The 26,080-nt window shown below is 48.3% G+C and overlaps 1 protein-coding gene across 2 annotated transcripts in view; it reads right to left on the bottom strand.

Moving 5' to 3' along the window:
• The window catches only part of WHRN (whirlin), an 89,030-nt gene that overhangs the window by 30,424 nt on the left and 32,526 nt on the right, over positions 1-26,080 (bottom strand). For both annotated transcript variants that reach the window (XM_043870619.1, XM_043870617.1), the window contains exon 3: positions 23,613-23,738. In XM_043870619.1, coding sequence (XP_043726554.1) covers positions 23,613-23,738 — 126 coding nt within the window. The remainder of the gene's footprint in view (positions 1-23,612; positions 23,739-26,080) is intronic.

The raw sequence follows: 26,080 nt of genomic DNA, 5'->3' as shown, positions 1-26,080 counted from the left end.
GATTCATGTCAATGTATGACAAAACCCACTGAAAAAAAAAAAAAAACACATCCGGCAAATCGAAGGTCTGCTGTGCTAAGCACATGCCTGTTGAATAAATCCCTACCCAGTCTGTGCGTCAGCGTGGGGATCGTGTGCGATCCACCGGGGAACGGACGTGACGCAGGAGTCACTCTCGGGAAACCCCGACTTAATGGGGGTACTTGAGCTCGTCTTTTCCATCTCTTTCCTCTCCTCTCCTATCTTTCTTCTTCCTCAGTGAGTGAAAGTCACTCAGTCGTGTCTGACTCTTTGCAACCCCATAGAATAGTCCATGGAATTCTCCAGGCCAGAATACTGGAGTGGGGTGCCTTGCCCTCTTCCAGGGGATATTCCCAACCTAGGGATCCAGCCCCAGGTCTCCAACATTGCAGGCAGATTCTTTACCGTCTGAGTCACCAAACCAAAGCTCTAGATGGGGCTGTCTCCAGACAGCCCTTCGCAACACCTGGGTTGTGCCGGGCATCCGTTTCTGTGTCCAGCTCTCTCTCGTTCCTTCTACTTGTTGGAAAGCTTCCCAAGGCCTGCGAGCCCTGTCAGAAGAGGCATCTGCATGTTCAATGCCATTTAAAGTTCACCAGCCACTTTCAAATAAATCCAGCGTCTCCCCTGTTGATCCCAGCAGCCCCAGGCCAGCAGGCTCTGGAGTCTTGTCCCTGCGGTGCAGCCGAAAGATATCCATCGTCCTGAAGGCAGGCGGCCAGGACACAGTGGCTGTGTAGCCCTGCACAGCTCAAGGACGCTCCAAATCTGTCTCCTGCTCTGTACAAGGCACACGAGACTGCTCGCAATCCCCAGGTCATTGAGGAGCAAGTGGGGCCCCTTGACACAGGGCCTAACATGAGAGAGGCTTTCGAGAGCTTTTCATTCACTTTCTTTCCAAACGGCAGGGACAGGTCGACATGTCAGCCGGCTCAAGGTCACCGTCCCATGTGAACAATGAGCCAGCCTTTGAGCCCAACCTCTCTTGTATTCTCCCTCTACCCCGAGGCACTTTAATCCCCACGCAGTGTCTGGCACACAGATGTTTATGGGGAAGGGATGGCAGAGACCCCTCCTCCCTATTCTCTCAGGCTTATTTTCCATTCACTTCCGGTTTTCCTTTGGTTTGTGTGATGTGAAGTACAGGTGGAGTGTTTAAAGGTCTTCACCTAGCGCTTCCCCTAAAGCCCACCCTTCCAGCCAACCCCCACCCCCAACAAAAAACCCAGCTAAGAGTTCTATGTGTTTAGTCATCGGAATGTCCCTCTCCTTCCCACGAAAGCCAGCTCTGAGTTAGACAGCCGGGGGCTGGGGGGGGCGGTGGAGGGGTGCGGCGGTAATCAAGGCCAAAGGTAAAGACAGGCAATAACTGTCGGGCCTTCCAGGGTCCCCTCCAGATGGGGAGACTGCCGGGACAGGCAGCACAGGGACCTGTCCAGGGGACAGAATGAGGCAACAGCCAAGCCCAGACCCTGAGGCTGATTAACCGAGGAAACCCCACCCACCCAGAGCTGTCAGGACACGACCGTGAGAGAAGGGAGAGCGTGATCGAGTGTCTAATATTGCTCAGCTTGCAGACGGGCGCCGATGGGGAGGACGTGGAAGGATAAACGAATAAAGGAGGCTTTATTTTATTTGTCACCACGGGCATCCTATTCATCACCAGTGACGGAGGAGCGGAGGGCGGACCGCGGGAGTGCCCTTCATTTTAAGGCAGAGCAAAGACTCCTCCATCATCCACAGCCCATCGAGTGACAGGCTCGGGTTCAGGACGCTCTGTGGAGAGCGGGAAGGGACTTTGACAAGGACAGGACACTGATTTTCCCTGAACTTGGCCAGCCAACCACCGGGAAGCAGGAATTCATTTCCCCTGGGTCTCAGGCTCTTGGAGCAGCGGAAAGTGCTCAAGTCAGGCTTGGGAGTGAGCCAGCCTTGGTAAACGGTTCCCTGTTACTCCCTAAGAGACTGGGGCGGGGGGGGGGGGGGGGGGGGGGGAAATAATGTTACATCTCCAAGCCTTTCTTCCCTCAAAACAAGAATAAGACCACCACTCACTAGAGTGTTACATCGTTTAAATGAGATGCCATCTGCTGTGTGGTTATTGAACACAGACTCAGGAATCTTGTTCTCTGGGTCTAATTTCAGCTGCCACTTCCTAGCTATGTGACCTTGAGTGATTTCCCTACCCTCTCCGTGACTCAGTTACCTTCTCTGGAAAACAGGCTAAGCATCAGTGCCTACCTCACTGTCTGAGGATTAAAAATGAGTTAATGCACTCTCCATTGTAGCCCCAGCACCTAAAATAGCACTTGGCATATGCAAGGTGCCCAGTGAATATTCATGGAATGAACCACTACAAGGCAGGTAACACAGTATCCAGGATGCAGTAGGTGCTCAATAAATGTTAGCTGCATTTTTAAAAACCATGTTTACCCTTAAGGGACCCCTTGGTCACTCACCAACCAAATCTTGTGATTCTGCCTCCTGGGAGTCTCTTAAAGCCACACCACCTGCCTTTCCACCTGCCTCCTCCCTGGCCCTGCCCTCCATTTCAGCACTCACACGTACTGACCACACCCATGAGGCACATACGTATATCCCCATCTTACAGGTGAAGAGACTGAGGTCAGGAAATGAAGTGAGAAGAGTTGGAATTCGGCTGACGTTCTGCCAGCCGGCCAAGCCTCTGGTCTGACTGGTACTGGCACCTCCTTGAAGAAAAGACAGACTACCCATCCACCTCTGATATGATCTTCAACCCCGGGGCATCCTGCCACGCACACAGCTACGCTGTTCCTGCTTGGTGAAGGGAGCAAATGAGCCCAAAGAACCCAGGGCAGGATGACGGCAGCAGGGCCAAGCTTCCACATCAGAGAGAGTCGGGGGAGAAATCTGCCCACAACTCGACCACCGTGCTGAGCTGGGTGGGCGGGAATCTTCCCTCTCCAGACACTCACAGAGGTGGAACCCTCGCTGGGCCAGGACCCGAAAGGAAGCTGACTTCAGGCCCTTCTTCCCCACCGTCCCAAGATTTTATTGAAATGGATTTTGCAGCTTCCAACGAGGACTCTGCTGATTGTACCATCACCGCAGTGAAAATTCAAATTCCACTGGAGAGTTTTATTGCAATTATGAATCTTTAATGGTCTTCCATATCAGGTATGAAACTTTAATGGGCTTGTTTTCTTTTTTTTTTTTTTTGGTACAAGTGAGCAATGCAGTTTTAATGAGACAACAGTAGTTTTTTCCAACAGTTCAGAAGTCGGTAAACCTTGTCTGTATTTAATAAAAGAGATCAAGGTAAACGCTCAGAAGGTTCCTGGAGGAACCACGCTGGGGGTAAGAGCTGGGTTTGGATGCGCTCAGCACACACGCTCTCTGGTTCAGGGTTAGGGTTAGGGCTCTCACAAGGCAGATCTCACTCAGAGACGCCACGGACGGAATTGGCAGATGGCGCACCCTCACCTTTTGGTGGTTCCGCCTTCTCACCCTGGTGTATTCGTTGTCAGTCCCTGCTTATCATTTTCAGGACATGAAATGAAATGTAAAATGTGCTGTGTTCAGTCGTGTCCCGCTCTTGGCGACCCCATGGTCTGTAGCCTGCCATGGGATTTTCCAACCCTTGCATATCCCGCATCGGCAGTGGATTCTTTACCACTATGTCACCCGGGCTTCCCTTTCAGGACACGAGCAGTCCTCAGAGAAGGCCTGCTCTAGCCCCCAGGTCATCAGTGGAAAAACTGAGGCCCAGAGAGAGGAAAGGACATGCCCAAGGTCACACTCTGAGTCCATGTCAGAGCAAGGGCAGAGAAGTCACTCCTGAGTCCTTCTCACAGGAGAGTCTGGTTTCCAAATAAACACATCAGAGCAATGGCAAAGGTCAAACTCAGGAGAAAGAACAGCTACCGAAACCCCCTGAGCACCTCGCTTAGGCCAGCTACCTCGTACGATTTGACTCTACACTTGGAAAGCACCACTCGAGTCATGGATGGGTATAGCCTGCTCTGAACCAGGGCCATGAAACCCAGAGTAATGAAGTCACTTGCCCAAGGACACCCATCAGGATTTGAATCCAGAGCAGGATTTGAACCCAGCCCAGTGCTAGGCTGAGCCCCAGACTTGTATTTGCCTATGCAACGTTTCAACTCAGATGACGCAAAGGCACTGGGAACCAGCACCGCCCAAAAGAACTTTCTGCAACAGCAGCCCCACAGTCCTCATCACGGTTGAGCCCACGGTGGGCTGTGAGCATTGGGCTCCGGACCAGAGTACTGCATTCCCCTTGCATGGCACGCGGGAGGCACCCTTCCAAGGCCTGACAGCATCCGTGAACTTGTGAATAAACAATCAAATAAATGGACAAGCAAATAAACAAACAGGCAAGCTAGCCCCCTTGCCCCTTCCAGTTTCTGCAGACGGGCGGGAGACATTTTCCATTTATGTAAAGGTCTAGTTTGACAAGGCCAGGCTATGTAGGGGGGCTGGGTACCAGCTCTGTGCACTGCGGCAGGGAAAGAAATGTCCAATTTTTTCAATCACAGGGAAGGCGAAGAAGTAAAAACACAAAGCCGCAATTTACTTTTGGCTGGAGTTTCACTCTGGGAAATAGTGCACATCTATCCAGCCCTTCATTTTGGAAGAGTGAAAACTGGGAAGAGGAAAGATGTTATGAGTCTGAGGCTTCCTGGTAAGTCAGGGTAAAGCTGGCCTGGGCTAGCTCTCCCATCTGCTTTGGGCTGCCCACAGACCTGTAAGAATCAGTGAGTTCTCAAGTTCAAGAACACAGCCTTCACACACACACTTCATCTCCAATCAGGAGATGAAATCCCATTTAAAATGGTGACAGAAGAGAGAAAATATTTAGGAAGAAACTTAACAGGAAATGTGCAACACATATGTGAAGAAAACAGTACACTCAAAACGACTCAACAAATAGGAAAAAAAAAGATGCCCTGTTGTTGGAAAGGATTCAGCATCATTAAGATGTCAATTCTCTCTCATTTGAAAGTTTAACATTATCCCCATAAAAACACCAACCAGCTTTTGTTAGATAAGCTGACACAAAGGTTCCTGTGGAAAAATAAAACTGCACAGAGAGGAACCCTCAATGTATATTGCTAAGTGGAGGAAGCCAATCTGAAAAGACTACATGTTATATGATTCCAACTACATGACATTCGGGAGAAGGTGAAACTATGGAGACAGTAAAAAGGCCAGTGGTTGCCAGGGGTTCGGCGAAGCAGGGAGGGATGAGCAGGCCGAACGCAGAGGATGAGACTATCCCATGTGATACTGTAATGGTGGGTACACTGCATTACACAGTTGTCCAAACTCACAGAACATACAATACCACGGTGAAGCCTAATATAAACTATGGATTTTAGTTAATAATTATGCGGCTTATCAATGCAATAAATGCAATTTATGAACACTAATGAAAAATGTCAATAATAACAGGAAATTGTATGTGGAAAGGGTGAAGGGAGAAGGGATATAGGAGAACTCTATATTTTCTGCTTGATTTTTTATTAACCTAAAATCACTCTAAAAATAAATCTATTGACTTCTTAATAATAGTTTTTAATTAAAATCAAACTGCAAGAATAGTTGTGAAAACCCTGAGATCGAACTGTTGCAGGGCGAAGCACTAGATACTAAATCCTGCTCTAAAGCCTTTATATGAATGATGGGGGACCGGCCCATCAGAAAACAGATGGACATACAGAGGAACAGGCTGGAAATAAGCCCAAGGACACAAAGAAATGCAGTATAGGACAGAGAAGCCATCACAAATCACTGTGGTAAAGATGTGCCTTTTAATACACAGCGTTAGGATAACTACGTAGCCATTTGGAAAGACCTAAGATTGAATCCATATCATATACAGCACACAAGAATAAATCAGATCCACACTCAGTTCAGGGCCAACATGTTGATCAGAGATTTAAAAAGAAAAAATGTATTTGCAAGTATTCGAAGAAAGAATGGATAAAGTAACTGCTCTATATCTAAAAAAGTTTTTCTAAGGAGAACTCAGATTCAATAGAAGAAAGAGTTGGTAACCAAACTAAATGATAATCAAAAACTTGGACATAGGGGGAAAAATACTCTATAAGCAGTGTTGAAAGAAAATGACAGTCAAGTAGAAAACATTTGTAATGTTTATCACCAATAAAGGGCTAGCAAGTCCTGATATATAAAGAATTCTTAAGTTTATGGGAAAAATCCAAAATCTTGACAACAGAAGGATAATAAAAGACACAACCACAAAACCATTTTTATGTTATAAAAAGACATAAAATGGCCCATAAACCTACTAAAAGATGTTCAGTTTCACTCATAATAAGAAAATTGCAAATTAAGTTACATCAAGATACACTTTCTCACCTATCAGACTGGAAACAATCAAAAAACTGGACAGCACCTCTCAGTCATGCTTGGACGTGTCTGGTGGGAATTCAGGGTGGAGCAACACGTATGTCCACTTCTACAGTGAACGTGATTTTGCAATATTGAGCAAACTATATCTGTATTTACCTGTTGACACAGAAATCTCACCTCTAGAAATTTACCCTGAAGATACACTTCCCAAAGTGACAGAATACATGGGCATAGTCACTCATTGCATCATTGTTTGCAGCTATAAAATACCGAAAGCAGTCTAAGTGCTCAGAGGACAGCGGCTGAATTAAAGTACAGCAAAGTCAGAAATGGAGTACTACACAGCTGTATAAAAAATGACGAAGATTTCTGTGATTTCCAGGATACTAAAATTTTATAAACTAAATGAAAAAGAATATCTATTGCACACTACCTGCTATATAAGAAAGGCAAAAGAATGTATACATGTCCTTGCTTATTCTTACAAAACGAAACAGAAATATGTCGGAAACTAGCTCATTTAGTTGTCTTGCAAGGAGTGGCAGGGTGGGGCGGTGGTGGGTAGAAGGGATGTGAGGGAGAAGTAATACTCTGAATATGCTTTTTTGGTAAAGTTTTGATGATTTTGTTACTCAAAAAGTAAAATTAAATCAATAAAGATGCCAGTATCTTTGGCCCAAATCCTTCTCATAGAGCCATCTTTCTGGTTCTTTCTTATATTAGGGCGTCTTGTGATTACACTGGGCCCCCTCTGGATAATCTAGAAATCTCCCCATGTCAAAGTCAGCTGATTAGCAACCTTCATTCCATCTGTAATTTTAACTCCCCTTTGTTATAGAACCTAACATATTCGCAGATTCTGGGGAATAGGATGTAGACCTCTTTGGAACTCACCATCCTGCCTACCATATGTTGTTCAGTCGCTCAGGCATGTCTGAGTCTTTGCAACCCCATGGACTGTAGCATACCAGGCTTCCCTGTCCTTCACCATCTCGCGGAGCTTGCTCAAACTCAAGTCCGTTGAGTCGGTCATACCATCCAACCATCTCTTCCTCTGTCACCCGCTTCTCCTCCTGCCTTCAATCTTTCTCAGCATCAGGGTCTTTTCTAATGAGTTGGCTCTTTGCCTCAGGTGCCCAAAGTACTGGAGCTTCAGCGTTAGCATCAGTTCTTCCAATGAATATTCAGAACTGATTTCTTTTAGGATTGATTGGTTTGATCTCCTTGCAGTCCAAGGGACTCCCAAGAGTCTTCTCCAACACCACAGTTCAAAAGCATCAGTTCTTCAGTACTCAGCCTTCTTTATAGTCCAACACTCACATCCATACATGACCACTGGAAAAACCATAGATTGGACTATAGACAGCTTCGTTTTCAGCATAAGGTCCTATTTTGGACCTTTGCCTACCACATGGGTAGGCACTCATGCCCAAAGCCTGGTGGCACTCGTGGCTATCCAGAAAGAACCACAGCATATTACCTGCAAGCATAACACTCGGGAAGGACAGACACCACAACTATTGCTTGAGTTTTCCCCTTAGGGTAGATCTTCCTATGTTTTCTACAGTAGACATGCTTTACTTTCAAATTCAGGTTTTTAAATGATATCTTAAAATTGCCCATCTAACGTGTCTTCCAATGTGTTAAAGAGACTGGGAAGAAGTATGCCAAAATGTTCACAGGAGCTGCCTCTGCATGGTGAATTCCAAGCAATTTTAATTTCAAGCTCTTTAGGAATGTTCTGTGCTCTCTGGATTGCATGTGAAGACTATATTGTTGAGGCTAAAGAAAAAAATATTCCAAAAAGAAATGTAAAGATTTGCTGGGAGACATGATATAACGCTAACATCTCCCTCGACATTTGGCAGCTTGGGGAAGAACAGGCCTGGACCCTTGGCAGATCTGCTGTACCCCCCTGGAGAAGAATCTTTTCTATACCAGCCAGTCCAATCTTTGTCTCCTGGTAATTTGGGATAAGTCATTCCTGTCCCCCACTGGGCTCAGCAGCTTGCTGGCCCTGATGGGCTGAGAGATGATTTAAGCTCTTCTGGAGGGATTCTTGGAAGTTTTTCTCAATCGATGCTCCTTTTAAAACATCATTTCAACTGGAAACAACTAAATGCCTGACTTCAAGGGAATGGTTAGGTAAATTATAATTCAGCCAGAAGATGGAGTATTATCATGCAGCTATTACAAACTGCACTCCTGAGAAGTTTTTAATTACATGGAAAAACACAAGTGAAAATGTGGATGCAAAACAGTATATATTGTATAATATCAATCATGTAAAAGTGTATGGAGGAAGGGATAAAAGAAGCTACATCAAGGTGCTAACAGATGGAGACGACCCGCACGTGTATCAACTCACAAATGGACAAACAAAGCATGGTATAGCCACACAGCAGAATATTTCACTATAAAAAGGAATTTACTGATACATGCTACAACATTATGCCAAGTGAAAGGAGCCAGACCCCAAGGCCACATATTCTACGATCCACTTATATGAAATGCCCCAAATAGGCAAATCTCATGTCCATTGAGTCAGTGATGCCATCCAACCATCTCATCTTCTGTTGTCCTCTTTTCCTCCTGAGGCTGGGTCATAGAAAGAATACAGCTCTACCTGGCTCTCTCTGAGACCCACGACTTCAGAATCCCTTTCTAAGCCGCCATGCTTAGAAGAAGCCTGAATTAGCTCTGTGAGAAGATGGCCCTAGCCAGGGGCCAATGTCAACCTCCAGACACGAGACAAGACGAGCCTCCCAGAGGCTCCAGCTGCAGCCTAAAGGGTCATGGAGCTAAGACCAGCCATCCTGCTTTGCCCCGTCCACTTCTTGACTTGGTGGACCCACAGCAAGGCAGAGTGGAATCCAGGGCTATTGCATATGTCTCGGTTTGGGAGTTGTTATGCAGCCATAATAATGGTATTAATAGCACTTGTGGAATCATTATCTGCACTTGACAAGGTCCCTGACCATTCGTATGCACGGTCAAGTGCCTGAAGCACCGCCCAGCCGTGTTTACTGACCTCTCTCAAAATGTGTGCGCCCTATCCCACAGCAGGGAAATGCAGCGGAAACACCCACTGATCACTGTTTCCCCTGCAAAATGGGAGAATAGGCTGACCTTAGATCCGGCAACCCATGCACATCCTGGATTGTCCTTCAGCTGCTAAGTCATGATGTCTGACTCTTTGTGACCCCATGGACTGCAGCCCACCAGGCTCCTCTGTCCATGGGATTTTCCAGGCAAGAATACTGGAGTGGGTTGCCATTTCCTTCTCCAGGTGATCTGCCCAACCCAGGGAGCGAATCTGCATCTCCTCCATTGGCAGGCAGATTCTTTACCACTGAGCCACCGGGGAAGCCCACACATCCTTGATACGCAGGCACTGAACTTGGCACGCCCACAGGTGGAGCCAGAGGGCAACTGATGACCCCCCTGCGCTGGTCAGAGGCCACCCAGCATCTCAGGCTCTTCCCCCGGCCACTCGGGATGAAGGATGAGAAGGAAAGCCAGCCCCTGCTGACCGTCTCTCTCCCGTGGACAGCATGGTTCACAGGGCCGTGGGAGCCTGAATGAATGCTGTCACTTTTCCTGTGACCGGGGCAAATGACAGCTGGGCTCCTGCTCCAAGCGGCCTCCCTGTAGAAACTAAGTGTTACTCTTTTTGGCCGTAGCCTGCCTGGCAGCAATTACTACCCTGGCAGGGGCCCCTTTAAAAGTCAGGAGGTAGGACTAAGCAACTTGAACACTTGCAATTTACTGAACCTCCACTCAGGGGCCAGTTCACAAACCCAGCTAAGAGAACACCTATGGAAGGACTGAGAATGTGGTCCAGCTGGCAGGGGTTAGGGCAAGTTGAGGGTGGGGGGAATGGGGAGAGGCTTAAACCAGACCCTGCCTGTGCTGGGATTCTCAGGAAAGAAACCATCTTCCGGCTCCTCGGAAAGGTGCTCATCATCAGGGCAGGTTCATCAGCTACCGGAGAGTTTCAGATGCCATCAGGGAACAGTCTCGCCCACCAGCACACACGCTCGTGTGGATACTGACGATCACTCACACAACCAGAGCCATCGTTTGGGGAGGGCTTTTCCTGTGCTGGGTACTGGACTTTACGACGCTAGCTCATTGCATCCTGACAATATAGGGCCTAGGACACAGGTGGTGGAGGTACAGGTGTCATTATTTTTTTAAAATTGCTTTTAGAGAACCTGGAATCTATGGAAAGCACAACTCCTCTCCCACAGTCCTTGGAAGGGCAGCAAGATGCCAGTTCGTAAGTTCAGGGCTCATGGACTCCTGGGCAGGAGAGAGAGGTGGCCACTCCACCCCAGGGAGGGGCAGCCCCCAGGGACACAGAAAGCCCTGCTCCAGACAGGGGCTCTGGAGAGGAGGCACGGCCAGTCTTCTAAGGGGGAGCTCGGCAGTGATGTGAAAGTGTGACCCACCTTCTGCTGAAATTGCGGGGGGCTGGCAAGACCTCCAGCATCCAGGGGCGCTCGGCCACGATTCCTCGCAAGCAGGCTCCGTGCGGGGCCAGGGCTGCCAGGTCAGCGAGGAGCTGAGGGAACAGCCTGAGCTTATTCCATCCTGGAGGGGCAACACCAGACGGACCCTTCCCCAGGGGGACAGGCCCCACAGTGGAAACGCCACAGATGGGCGTTAGATCTGAGAGCCAGGCCTGTGACCTTGGCTGGCCCCTTCTGGACATATGACCTTGGGCAAGTCACTCCCACTTTCTGATTCTCATTTTCTCATCCATCAACAGAATCAATGCTATTTACATTAAACAGTCTTATACTGAACCCAGACAGACCGTTTTGTTTTTTTTCAAGCCAGCACATTTTGAATACTTTTATCTGTATTAAGTGTTTTTCTATAGAGATTCTCTGGCTACATCTTCACAAGTTCCGAAAGGTACTCTTTTCCCAGTTTTACAGATGGGGAAACTGAGTCCAGGGAGACGCAGCTGGCAATTCTGACTCCAAAATGTGTGCATTTAACCACCAGGTGCCACTGCCTGCCAGTGACTCCAGGGCCTGGCACAGCGGGTACGAGAAGCGGTAGCCATCATCATTAGCTTTCTCCAAATAATGCTCTCCTGCCAGAGTACAGCTCCAGTCATAAATTCTTATTTAAGTCATCTGAAAAGTTGAGCTGGGCCAGTGCTCTCACATGGAGATGGCGCACGTCCAATCATCCGGGCCCCAGGTCCCCCTTCCGCCCACAGCAGATGCTACTGGGAGAGCCTTAGCTAAGTCCTCTCTCCGGCACAGCCCACCGGCTAACACACAAGCACAAGCGCTTTTGCAACCACACTAAACTAGTGGCGCTGGCACACACAGTGGAGATTATCTGCTGCCCTCGGGAGTGGAAAAAGCCCTGAATGCGGAGGCACAGAAATATGGACAAAGCCTTTCTCAACATACAATTTTAAAAACCACGTTACCAATTGGAGACATTCATCCAGTTGGCAGCCAAGGTGAATATGTGACCTTGGAGAGCTCTGCATTTGAATTGCCGAGTCTCCGCCAGCCAAGAACACACTTTGGGGCAAGCTGTTTAAACTCACTGAGCCTTAGTCTCTTCATCCAGAAAATGAGGATGATGACAATCAGTACCTCTGCATGGGACTGCGATGAGGATAGAACGAGATGATTCTTGCCGCCCCACCCCGCCCCAGCCCCCAGACAGGACTGGGCTGGGACTGGTCAGTGACTACTAGGGCTTTTGTGCTGTTTCTATTATGTAGATTTTAGGAATATCACTGGGAGTGTGTGGACATGAGCGCACACACCACATATACAGAGAAATAACCCAAAGTTATGGGGTTTCCCTGGAGGCTCAGTTGGTAAAGAATCCGCCTGCAATGCAGGAGACCTAGGTTCAATCCCTGGGTTGGGAAGATCCCCTGGAGGATGGCATGGCAACCCACTCAAGTATTCTTGCCTGGAAAATCCAATGGACAGAGGAGCCTGGCAGACAGCAGTCCATGGGGTTGCAGAGTCAAATACAACTGAGCAACTAAACATACTAATGACATACCTCCAGGGGGCAGTAAGCTCAAGCTGCCCAGTTGTGAGAACCATTTTGCAAAGGGATGAACTTCTAAGTCTTGTAAGAGCCGCTGGAGCTGGCCAGAGTAGGAGCTGTGAGGGGAGGAAGCGATGAGAACTGGATTTCTGTGACTAAGCTCCAGAGCCACCTGAGTTTTCAACCCCAGCGTCTCCACCTACCAGCTGTGTGACCTTGGGCATATTGCTTAAACTCTCTGGGTCTTGGTTGCCCATCTCTAAAATGAGGATGATTCTGCTCCCTCCTCACAGAGTTGCTGGGAGAATGAAATGACTCAGAGCAGGAGCAGCCTTCACTGAGCACTCTGGTTGACACATAGGGAGCACTCCCCGGATGCTCATGATTCCTATGAGTATTGCTGTCAATCAGAAATAGTAGATGACTCCTCTGCCCTAACTTATTTCCCTCTATTATTATTTTCCCCTATCATTATCATTACTACCCTCACACTGCCATACCTTCTGCCATTTCCACCACACTTTCACTTAAACATATTCTGAACGGCCAGGAGAATCCTCCAGGCTCCAAACTCAAAAGCAGAGTGTGCAGAAACCCCCAGCAGGTGTCACAACTGTGCTGACGGTAGAGAACCCGAGCAGAAGCAGGGAAGACGGCGGGCCCGGCTGCCAAGGATCGTCAGTCTGTTTGTTTTCTCCATCACATAAGCTCAGGGGTTTAGAATCTTGTGGCTAACGGGGGAGGCCTTAGAGCCTTAGAGCCAAGCCGCTCCCTTGCTGTGTGATCTTGAGCAAGTGATGACCTCTCTGAGCCTCAGTCGGCTCATCTTCAATGAATGGTCCAGCGTCTATGTCAAGAATTGTTCAGGGATTCATTAAGATGGAACATAAAAAAAGCACTTAGCAGGGTGCCAGCCTGCAATGATCACTCAGCGGATGCTCGTTGTCACCATTTCTGTCACCGATGCTCAGCCAGCTCATCACCTGGGGCCCCAGGAGTCTTCACTGCCCTCTGTAGCCCACTCCCACCCTCCCCATTCAACACGAGTTCCACGCAGAGCACACGGGGGACCCAGATCCAGGCTCTGCATCGCACACACCTCGTTCTGGCCTCCAGATCACCAGTTACCTGATGCCCACCTGAATGCCCACAGCACTCTGACCACAAGAAAGACTCTGAGGGCCCTGGGGTGCCTGGGGAGGGACACGGCTGCCCACCCTCCCTGCCACTCAGCCAGCAAGTCTCTCTCTAAACCCCGCTCAAGGTGAGAAAATGAGCACGCTCAGGAGACATTCTGTCACTTCTCCTTTGTTTCGTCTCTCTCTAGCTGGCAGCAGGAGAATACTATAGATATTAAATCGCAGTCGTAAAAAATGATCACAAGATGGCTAAGACACTTTTTTTTTTTTTTGGCTACATTTTGTGCTTCAACTTTTGAGGAGGGCCTTCTATGACACTCTGAAGTGGCAACAACTCAGTCCAAATCTTATTAATCAGAGATGAAAGGTTTTGAACTGAGAAAGGAAACACTTTTCTAAAAAGCCGATGGTTGGATCATCAAAGGAACAGAATGAATGAGGGCCCCCAAGTCACTGTATGCACAACAGGTCAGTGAGAAAGGGGTCTGGAAGGACGTGCCGACTGCTGACAGCTGACACATCCCGGGCTGGACAGGGGCAGGGCAGGGAGGACGGTCACTGCAAACCCGAGTCTGCCTGTGCATGATTGGACTTCTCCTCAACCAGCAAGTGTTACATTTACAATTAGAAAAAACTTAAGATTTTTTTCTTAATACTCATTTTACTTGGCTAACTTGGTATCTGCCAGGATTCTCCACTGGGAACTTAACAATTTTCCCCTTTATTATTACAGAATATATGGATAGAGGTACTTTGAAATTATGCAAAACATCCTGTTTCTGCTATTTAGCATCCTTTGGTGCACCTTGCCTACAGCAATGTAATATGATGCTCTAACTGTGATTTTCTCTTCCTTTATTCCTTCTGTGCTTTTTCATGGCAATGTTTCTTTAAGCAAGAGTTGTCCCTTCTCCCCCATTGATTTATGTATCCTATTCTCTATGTAATTACGTTAGTATGGATCCCTGGAGATTTACCTCTCCTTTGGCCATGGGTGCTCTTTCAGGCTGACTGTACGCATATGATAGGCTGATTGATTGATTCGGTAGTACATCTTTATTTTCCAGTCCTAAAAGATGCCCCAGGGTCCTCTGCCCTAGACCTGGAATCAATGATTCCTACAAAGAGCCCTGGTTCCTTTCACTTGGAGGATCGTATTTAGAAACTAAGATCTCAGTACTAGTTGTACCCATTTTCATTGGGTACAACCCCCATCAGTGGATTGAGTAAGGAATTATACGTACACGTACTAGCTCATGCATACATACACAGCCGTACTGATCTCTGCATCTATTTATCTGTGTATGTACATACACAGATTTTTTCTTTTTTGTGAATGAGTCCACATTGATATCTCTGATGAGTCCAGCACCACAAGGTTTATCCTATTCACCACCTTTTCCTTCCCTGTGACTTTCTTTGAGAGTAAGAACCTGGCTCTCATTATCTAAAATGGACTTATTTTTTCAGCCTGTACAAATGAAGTCGTTTCAGAATTCCTAATTCATTCCCCTTTGAGGCAAAGAAATCTGCCAACTGGAATACGGTGTCTGAGGGCAGTTCTTCTTGTCTGCCTTATAGTATCAGTCCAAACAACGTTTCTCAAAATCACTTAGGTCAGCCTCCTCCTTCTCCACTCCCTTTCAGCGGGGCTCCAGGAATCATTTGTAATACAGTTAGATTCCTCTGTCTTCATTTGTCTCAGTCTGCAGCACTCCCTCTATCCCCCAACAACCAGGTTGAGTTTTTTAAAATTTTATATATAGCAACATTCACTCTGTACAGTTCTATGGGCTTTGACAAGTGCACAGATTCATGTGTCCATCACTACACGCAACCAATTTTCCATACAAAACCATTTCCCAGGTTTTCTGCCCATTTTGAGAGTTCTTTATACATTCTCAATGCAAGTCCTTTGTCAGAAATGTAATTAGAAAATACTGACTTCTCCAAGTCTGTGGTGTGTCTGTTCATTCTCTGAAAAGTGTGTCTTTCGCAGAGCAACGTTTTTAACTTTCATAAAGCCCATTTTGTCAGCTTTTTTCTTTTATGGGCCACGCTTTTGGCGTCACATCTAAAAACTCTTTGCCTAATGCGAGGTCACACAGATTTTCTCCTACGTGTTCCTGTAGCAGCAGGGCAGTGTTTATCTTACCTTTAGGGCTATTGATGTATTTTGAGTTCATTTTCACAGAAGGTGTGAGGTTGAGGTTGAAGCTGAGGCTCATTTGTTGGCATGTAAATGTCCAACTGTTCCAGCACCATGTTGAAAGAACTGTCCTTCCTTTCTCCATTGAGTCACCTTTTCACTTTTGCCAATCACCAGTTAAGTATGTAGAGAAGGGTTTATTTCTGAACGCTTTACTCCACTCCACTCATCTACATGTCTGTCCTTCCACTAATACTGCACCATCTTGTTTATTGTAGATTTACAGTAAGTCTTGAAATCGGGGAGTAAGTCCTCTAACAGTGCTCTTCGGTTTCAGGATTATTTTAGCTCCTCTAGTTTCTCTGCCTTTCCATCACAAAATTTACAGTCAGTGTGTAAATATTTATAAAAATTCCTGCTGGGATTGCAATTGGGGTTGTGTTGAATCAAGATCAAACTTAGGAGACCTGGCATCTTAATAATATTGAGTCTTTGTATCCATGAACACAGTATATATTCATTTATTTAGGTCTTTTTCGGAGTTTTCAGCATACAAATAACTGCACATATTTTATTACTTATTTCTACCCTAAACTGTGTTTTTTTTAAATTGATGCTGAATTTCAATTGTTCATTGCTAGCATATAGAAATGCAGGTGACTTGTGTATGCTAACTTTGTGTCCCTCCATCCTGCTAAACTCATTATTTCTCGGAGTTATTTTGTAGATTCTTTGGAATTTTCTATGCAGATGAGTAGTCTCTATAAATAGAGTTTTATTTCTTCTTTTCAGATATGTATGCCTTTTCCTTCTTTCTATAGACTTCTTGCACTGACTACAACTTCTAGTATGATACTTAATAGGAGTGGTAAGGGAAGATACTTTTGCCTTATTTCAACCTTAGAAGAAACTGTATAGTTTTCACCATTAAATACATTATCTATTGCTTTGTGAAGATGCTCTTCATCAGGTTAAGGAAGTTTCTTTTGACTCCTAATTTAATTAGCGTTTTTAAAAATCATAAATGGATATTGTGCTGTGCTTAGACACTCAGTTGTGTCCGACTTTTTGTGATCTCATGGACAGTAGCCCGCCAGGCTCCTCTGTCCATGGGGATTCTCCAGGCAAGAATACTGGAGTGGGTTGCCATGCCCTCCTCCAGGGGCATGGTGAATATTGAATATTGTTAAATGCCTTTTCTGATTATATGGTTTTTCTCAGTAACACTAATTTTCAAATGTCGAACTAGCCTTGTGTTCCTTGGATAAAACTCATTTGGTCATGGTATATATATTTTTAATAGATTGTTGGGGTTGTTAATTTCGTTGGGGGTTTTCACATCTAAGTTCATGAAGAATAGTGATCTGTAATTTTCTTTTCCTGAAATGTGTTTGTTCTTGCTGTTATATAATACTGGTTTCATAAAATGAGTTGGGAAGTATTCCCTCACTTTTTATTTTCAGAGAGAGATTGTGTAATAGTTCTTCCTTAACTATTTTTAAGAGATCATTAGCGAAAGTATCTGGGCTTGTTTTCTTTTTTTTCTTTTTTTTGGATAGTTTTTAACTACAAATTCAGTTTCTTTGACACACATATAGAATTTTCAGGTTATCTATTTTCCTTTCTTGAGTGTTAGTGGTTTGTATCTTTCAAGAAATTGGTTCATTCTTCTAAGTTGTAGAATTTACAGGCAGAGAGTTGCTTGTAACACACCCTTATTATCTAAGGTTTTTTTCTTACTGTTAGAAATATTAAGAGGTAATTTTTGTCATCTTCATTAGGGCTGCTATAAAATCAGTCATAATCACAAATAAAAATGCTTTAAAAATATCTTTACTAAACAAGTATTATGTAGCAGCCACACCCCTTTCCCCACTGAGAATACACAGACTGCATCCTTGGAGAGGATGTCAGCCTCATTGTCTCCCAGCAGGACTGTTTCAGGGACTCATGGAGACAGAGTCGGCAGGCAAAGTTGAGCTGCCTGATGATGAAGAGGCTCTGTCTAGGGCTCTGTGCTGGGGATTCGGACACCTGGACCTACTTCTCCACGATCCTCAGCCAGTCCTTCCCCTCCCTCTGGTCTTCAGTCTCCCCAGGTGGGAAATGGGAAGCTGGGAGGCTGAGATCTATGCATACAGATGTGTTCCTGCCACCACCTGCCCTCCATCAGCGAAGAGCTGAAGGTGGTCCTGAATGTCGATCGGCACCTTTGATGAGCAGACCTCACTGCGGGCCATGGCGCTATTTAGCTTTTTCATCCTGAGGGCGTGTGTCTCTAAGGGAGAGGGTCTGACTGCTCAGGGCCATCCCAGGCAGTTACAAAAACCACTAACGCCTCTCAGCAGGATTCATTCCTCAACAAAAATCCAGCTCTGTGCTGTGTTCAGACCAGGATGCGCACGAAGCAGTGGTCAAGACTGGAGCTTTGGAGTCAAAAAGACCTGGCCTGGGGTCTTCAGCTGTAGCCACCCTCTCCTTCATTCAAGACAGCCACTGTGTGCCAGGCATTGTCTGGACAGTGTGTGAAGAACACCCAGTCTCTGCTCCACGCTGCTGGGATCTCAGAGGAGAGACAGCCATCAACGTCTGTGTGCTCAGTCGTTCAGTCCTGTCTGACTCTGTGTGACCCCGTGGACTATAGCCCGCCAGCCTCCTCTGTCTATGGAATTTTCCAAGCAAGAACACTGGAGTGGGTTGCCATTTCCTCCTCCAGGGGATCTTCCTGACCCCAGGCTTGAACCTGAGTCTCCTGTATTGGCAGGCTTCTTCACCCATGAGCCACCTGGGAAATCATTATAAATAAGCCCAAATTACGATGGGATTATAAGTTCCTATCTCACAGAGCTGCAGTGAGGGTCAGGGCTGACATGTGGAGATCACCAGCTCCTGGGTGAGTGCTCCATGAAGGATGCCATCCCAGGCTCAGGCCAGAAAGGACCAATTAGGAGAATAGACCCTGGTAAAAGCCATCCACAGAGAGGTCAGCCCAACCCAGTTGACACACAGCACACACGACAGACCTGCAAATAGTGGTTCATCCCTATAGTCACTGAGACTCCAAATCAGCAGCAGACACTCCATGGCCAGCCCCAAGGCCAGAAGCTGCACAGTGGTGACCCCAAGAGTGGGGCGTTCATGGGAACAGAGTTCCTGCCCCCCAAAAACCCCAGCCAGGATGGAAGCCTGGCTCCCGTTGGCAGAAACCAAATGGGTCTTCCACCCTGGGGTGACCTCAAGGGTGAAGGCCATGGCGCCTGGCAGGATCAGGGACAAGCACCCTGGCCTTCGGAAGCTCAGTGATTCATAAGAAGACTAAATGGCCTTTGTTTCCTCCTTCTGCATTCTTTTGATATTTGACCAATCCAGGGTCCTAGGGAGGTGGTGGAGCAAAATCCATGGCCTTTGGAGGGCCGGAAGGGCTAGGGCTGGATCCCTGTGTGAGCACAAGCGAGGCACCACGCCTCTCTGAGCCTCAGTGACGCATCTGTGAAGTGCCCACTTATTAAATGCCATCTATTAATGCCCACCAAAGGGCTACTGGGAGGATTAAATAAGCGTGTATCTAAAGCATTTAGCACATGCCTGGTTCATGATAACTGGTTAATAAACAGCAACAGCTACCATTATTATTATTATTAAATGCCAGTCAACTCTGGCTGTCCTTAAAGGAACAAACAAGGTTTTATGGTCCCTTCTCTGGTGGGGTTTGCTGGGGGCAGGTGTAAAGGCATAAGAGAAGCCTAAAGGCAAATGCTGAGGCAGGAGTCACCCCTGCCGGGAGGGCGGGACAGTTCTAAGCCCCAGGCCGCCGCCCCCTGGGCGAACGCTGGCGAGGGCAGGGCCTCCTCCTCTGAGCTCTCCTCCCAGCTGTGTTTGCTGGACTCGCAGGGCCCCTCAGGAGCTAAGGGAGCAGCCGGAAGCCAGGAGCAAGGTGCACTATCGCCCCAGGGAGGCTCTGCACAGTGGCACGGAGCCCTATTTGCAAATAAAGTTTGTTCTTGGCTCCACCACCCACACAGCCAAGCCCCTTTATTCCATTTCAATATGCTTAATTACATGGAAAGTGCACTGGCAATAAACAGAATTAATCAGTCCTGGATGCCTGAGTGAGTGTAGGCAGGTGTTAGCATATGCGAGGGCCCTGGGAGGGGAAAGTCCAATAGTGGCAGGGAATATACTGATAAAATGTTTTACTACAGTGGGGATGGAAGATGGAAGGGCCTTTACTGAAGGGAGGCATTTCAGGAGCAAATAAAGCTTCTGATTGCCTGCAACTGAGAAGCAGACGAAAGTAACTGAGAAGCAGACGAAAGTAACTGAAAAACTACGGAATGTTTTTCTTCTGCCTTGTTTCAAAATGGAAATCACTTTACTGTTGCTGTTTCCATGATTATAAAAGTAGCATTTGCTCCATTCAGACACTGTGTAAGGATGTAAAGAATAAAATGAAAATCATCCATAATCTTATCACCTCAGGATAAGACATTTGGTATTGACATCTCGGTACGTGTTGCTGTAGATGGTTCTCTGGATATATTTTTGCACACATATACAATATGCATGAGATCCTGCTAGACACATGGTTTGGCAGCCTGTTTTCCATCTAATAACACACCACGGACATCCTTCCACAGTAATAACTGAGGATCTTGAGCATCATCTTTTTACGGCTGCACAGTCTTGGGTGCATTATATGACCTGTGTGATCTGGCTACTTGCCTCCTCAGCATGGTCTAGCATCTTCTCCCCACCTGTCTTTCTGCATTCATCCACCAGTCTTCCTTTGCATCCTAGAACACTTCTTTCCACTTCAGGGACTCAGCGTTTGCTGTCCTTGCTGCCCAAAATTCTCCTTCCCTCCTTCACATAATTCATTTTCTCCTTTCAAATTTCCACTGAAATGTTTCTTTCTCTAGGAAGTCTTCCTGGATATCTACCCCCCAGACACTCAAGAGTGCCATGTGCTTCACCATCTTGGTATTTATCACATCTTGGTATTTACTGCAATTAAATACACAGTCGTGAAACTTATTCCCCCTCCCCCTTGTCTTCCCACTAGAAAATAAGCTCTCGGAGGGCAGGGACTGTGTCTGTCTTGCTCAGCTCAGAAACCACAGGGCAAGTACGGTGTCTGGCATGCAGGAGTCCCCAGTGTATGTGTGCTGATCACATGGAAGGAAGCGAAGGAGGGGCAGCCAGGGGTACCCACTTCCTGCATTAATGCCTACTTCTTTCCTTCCTGCCAAAGAATCTGCCAGCAGGTCCCCTACTTTGGCATCTCTCTGTGGGCACAGGAGCCTACAGGTGAAGGAGAATAGATCACGGTCCTGTGCCTGGAGAGCCGCTGGTGCTCTCCGGCCAGAGAAAGTCCCAGAGATCGGCCTGCCCAACTGTTCAACTGCCCATGGCCCAAGCTGGGAAGCCAAGGCCAAGAGATGGTGACTGCAACCACGAAACTAAAAGATGCTTGCTCCTTGGAACAAAAGCTATGACAAACCTAGAAGGCATATTCAAAAGCAGAGACATCACTTTGCTGACAAAGGTTTGTCTAGTCAAAGCTATGGTAGTCATGAGAGAGTTGGACCATAAAGAAGGCCGAGTGTTGAAGAATCGATGCTTTTGAACTGTGGTGCTACAGAAGACTCTTGAGAGTTCTTTGAATTGCAAGGAGATCAAACCAGTCCATCCTAAAGGAAATCAGTCCTGAATATTCATTGGAAGGACTTATGCTGAAGCTGAAGCTCCAATACTTTGGCCACCTGATGTGAAGAGCCAACTCCTTGAAAAAGACACTGATGCTGGGAAAGACTGAGGGCAGGAGGAGAAGGGGAAGACAGAGGATGAGATGGTTGGATGGCATCACTGAGTCAGTGGACATGAGTTTGAGCAAGCTCCAGTTGATGATGGACAGGGAAGCCTGGCGTGCTGCAGTCCATGGGGTCACAAAGAGTCAGACACGACTGAGCGACTGAACAACAACAAATAATTTCTTTATGATGTTGTGTTAGTTTCTGTTGTACAACAACATGAATCCACTATATGCATACATGTATCCTTCCCTCTTGAACCTCCTTCCCACCCACCTGCTTCCCACCCCTCTAGGTCATCACAAAGCACCAAGCTGAGTTTCCTACACTATACAGCAGCTTCCCACTAGCCACCTATTTTACACATCAGTTCAATTTAATCTTCTCCAACACATAGTTCAAAAGCATCAATTCTTCGGTGCTCAGCTTTCTTTATAGTCCAACTCTCACATCCATACATGACTACTGGAAAAACCATAGCTTTGACTAGACAGACCTTTGTTGGCAAAGTAATGTCTCTGCTTTTTAGGTATGGTAGCATATATCTGTCAATGCTGCTCTAAATCCATTCATGGGGCTACACCTTTATAACCTAATCACCTTCCAAAGACTTCACCTCCTAGTGTCAGCACTTTGGGAGTTAGAGTTTCAAGGGATGAATTTGGGAGGAACACATTCAGTCCATAACACAGACACACAATAATTTTAACCTTTATCATTAATGTCATTGAGTGAATGCCTCATTTTTTTCTGAGAAAGAGATGCTGTACATTATCATTATCTAGGAAAGGGAAGGGAAAAAGTGAGGTGGAGGCATTCTCCAAGGTCACAAGGCTACGACAACAAAAGCAGCAAAGCTGGGATCCGGACTCCAGACCCAGAGCTTGTCTCATCATGTGTTTCCTAAGAGAATCCCCTGAGCCACGTCAGGCGGAGGGGGCAGGGGCAGTCTTCTGACCACCACTCTGATCTGCCCTGACCCTTCTTCTCATCCACATGGAGAACCAGCTCCTCCGGGTCAGTAGAGCACTCAGGCCCTTTGTGACGAAGACACAGTCTCATCTCCTGCCTTCTTCCCCAGCCTCACACGTGGCTGGTCATCCATCCGGTCACACATGGTCAAACCACGTGGCTCCTTCAATCAGAAAGCCCCTTCACTCACAGCTTCTCGTCCACTGGACTTGGCTCAAATGCCACCTGCACCCAGGGTCACTGCAGAGGTGCCACAGCACCTCTGGCCACAGGATTTAGCCACAGCATGCCGCTATTTATCTAAGGGGTCTGTGTCTGGGGTCCAGTGTAACACAGTCTCTGCCTTACCCACTGACCCCCTCCAAAGCCCTGGGGCAGTTCCTGGCCCTCCTCAGCACAGGATACAGTGTAGCGGTTAAGTCCATGGACTTTGGAGCTAAGGCTGCTGGGCTCAAACCCTGCTCTGCACGCCATCGGCTGCATGACCTTGGACAAGTCTGTTTAACTTCTACAGCCTCAGTTTCCCCAACTGGACAAGGTGGGTAAGAACATCCACCCCACAGGGCAGGATAAGGTTCAGGGAGATGACATGTGTGACATCAAGGACGAATGCCAGGCACTCAGCTGGCCCTCTTCAAAATGAGAGCTAATTGCTGGTTGCCCTGGATCAAATGCCAGGCCTGAAGCTGCCCGATGCAGCCCCGTCCCAGCCCACAGCCGCCTCTCCCCTTCCCTCTCCAGGTGCCACAATAAGCTCCGAAGTCAGGGCCATCGCCAGCCATCAGCGATGTTTGCAAAACAGCGGCCTGGAAGAGCTCAGGCTGGCCGGCTGCCCGCAGCGTGTGGGAGGCTGCCTGTGGGAGGATCGCTAGGAGAACTCGGGGCATGGGGGTAGGAGGGGGTGAGGCGTCCTGAGCTGTGAGCTGTGAAGGAGAGTCATGGAGCCAGGGACAGGTCCTTCAGGCGGGGTGCTGACCGCTCTGCTGGACGTCCCATTGCAATCAGCTGCCCAGAGTTCCACACGCAGGAACCTTCCCTCCCGCTCTCCCTGACCTGCAGCCCGGCGCCCCATCCCTCTCCCTGGAGTCAGGGGTCTCTCACCTTGAGCCCGCTGCTTTCTGCTTCGGAGCCTGGGTCCACGCCGGTGACGTAAATGCCCAGGCCGTACTCCGCTCCCCCGCGGATGGTGAGGCCCAGGGACCGGCCGTCCCCCAGCAGCAGGTTCACCTGCAGGAGGGAGAGGAGACCGCGTCGGGGGCCTGGAGGGCAGCGGGCACTTCGGGGGGCAGCAGCCTGCAGAGCCCCCTCCCGTATCTGAAGGGCTTGGAAGGTGCCCTGGAACATTCCGGTTTCTGCCCAGCTCTGCCCCGACTCACTGAGTGACGCGGGGAAGTCCCTCCCCTTCCTGGGTCACAGGTACACGTGCAGTAAAGGGACGACCCTGAGCAAATGACCTCTCGGGACCCCCTGGTATTGGCACCCCAGGTTTCCTCACACCATGGGGCCCACGGACTCTCTCGGCCCCCACTGGCCGCCCTTGACTCACACCCTTCAGTCAAGGACTGCGTGACAGGCCCAAGGCCTCCACCCAGCTCCCCCACCCCCTGTCCTCTGATCCGAGGATCCAGGCTGAGCCCAGGGTCGGAGCCCACCCCTGCCACCCCTGGGGGCCCCCGCCTCCCAGGGGCCTGGTCTCCTGCCTCCCTGGGGGTATCCTGCTCTGCCATCCATGGTGTCACTTCAGCAGCCCTTCATTTCACAAACACGGGGACAGCCCACCCAGGGCAGACCCAGCGCCAGGCCAGGGACGTGGAGATGACCCAGACACGGGTCTGCCCCCAAGGGTGCCAAGTCCTGAGGGGCAGAGAGATCACAGAGCTGTGCGGTCAGAGCCGGACGGGGTGACCTGGGGGCTATGTGGGTGCAGAGAAGGAGCAATGGCCCTGCCTGCAGATGGGGGTGGGGTGGATGGAGGGGAGCTTCCTGGAGAAGTGACATCCTTCACGGAGAGCCGGGGAAGGAACGCATGGTGGCCAAAGCAGGGAGCGCTGGGGGTGGTGGGGGAGGCCGAGGTGGGTGTGGCAAGAGGCTGGTGAAGAAGCGTCAGTATCCATGAAGGAGCCTGCAGGGACACGCAGGTTAGGTGTGCTTGGGACTGGAGGGGAACTTAACAAAAAGAAGTGGCCAAACAGTTGAAAGTGCCAGTTGCTCAGTCATGTCTGACTCTTTGCAACCCCATGGACTGTAGCCTGCCAGGCTCTGCTGTCCATGGGATGCTCCAGGCAGGAATCCTGGAGTGGGTTGCTATTCCCTTCTCCAGGGGATCTTGCTGACCCAGGGATCGAACCCAGGTCTCCCGCACTGCAGGCAGATTCTTTACTGTCTGAGCCACCAGGGAAGCAGAACAGCTGAAAACCTATCCCCCAAAATGACAGAAAACACCCCGACACAAGTTAAGACCCAGCGGCATGTAAGGGAGCCAAAGAGAGCACCGTGTGACTGCCTGAAGGAGAGGGAGGGGCGGAGGTCGCGGCAGGCAGCTCGGAGGGCAAATGTCACGGAGTCAGTGAGGGAAGCCATTCAACTTGCTATCTCTTTCCAAAAAGCCATTCATCTGACCGTTATCAAGGGCTCTGCACCAGCCCATCAGGCATCCCTTACATCTATTATCTCACTTCATTCTTCAATCTACCCCTCTGGAGATCAGAGGGGAAGTAACTTGCCCAGGGTCATATAGCCGGTCCCCTACTGGTCGGGGGCGGGGGAGGAGCTGGAGAAGACAGACTCAAGTCCAAACTGACCACGAGGATTGTGGGGGGAGAGAGCAGAAAGGATCCCAGGAGCACATAGGTGGCTGTGCTCCCCCTTTGAATACTAAAGCTGAAAACTAACCCCACGGCTTGCCGGTCACTTCCCCACAAATCCTTTACATGGGAATAAAACGGAGTCTCCATCACAGGACTATAATAACAGACCTATCCACAGCAGGGTATCAGCTTCGATCACCTGCTGGCGACCTCACCAGCACTTGGCAGGAAACAAGAGCTCATCTATGGCAAAGGGCACTAAGCTGTGAGAGGCAGCCTGGCGCAGTGAACAGAAGACCGTGCCGGCAAATAATAAGATAAAAACAATAACCCATTAAACCAATTGGTTGCTAAACGTGCTGCGTCTTTCCTCAATCCCTACTCAACACTTCACATGCCTTACCTCCTTTAGTTCTCTTTCCCCTTCTGTGGTTTCTCTTACTATCCCCAGTTCCCAGATAAGGAAACTGAGGCTGGAGAGGTGAAACGGCCTGGCCAAGATGAAAGAGCTGGCAGCTGTCAGAGCCCAGCCGTTTTATCAGCTCACTGCACTGCCTCCCAGAGGACTGAGTTCACATCCTGGTTCTGCCCTTTACTCCTGGGCAACTCTGGGGCAAGGCCCATTGCTTTTCTGATCTTCAGTTTCTCCATCAGTGAAATGAGAACCACACAGTCTACTGCCAACCTTCTTCCAGTCCTCCCTTAGAGCCCCAAGGAAGCAATGTGAACAGCCCCAGGAGATGGCATCCATAAATATTTGGG

Source organism: Cervus elaphus, chromosome 16 (assembly GCF_910594005.1).
Source record: "Cervus elaphus chromosome 16, mCerEla1.1, whole genome shotgun sequence".
Classification (NCBI taxonomy): domain Eukaryota; kingdom Metazoa; phylum Chordata; class Mammalia; order Artiodactyla; family Cervidae; genus Cervus; species Cervus elaphus.
Note: the sequence above shows the minus strand (reverse complement) of the source record. Positions and strands in the feature narration are given on the sequence as shown.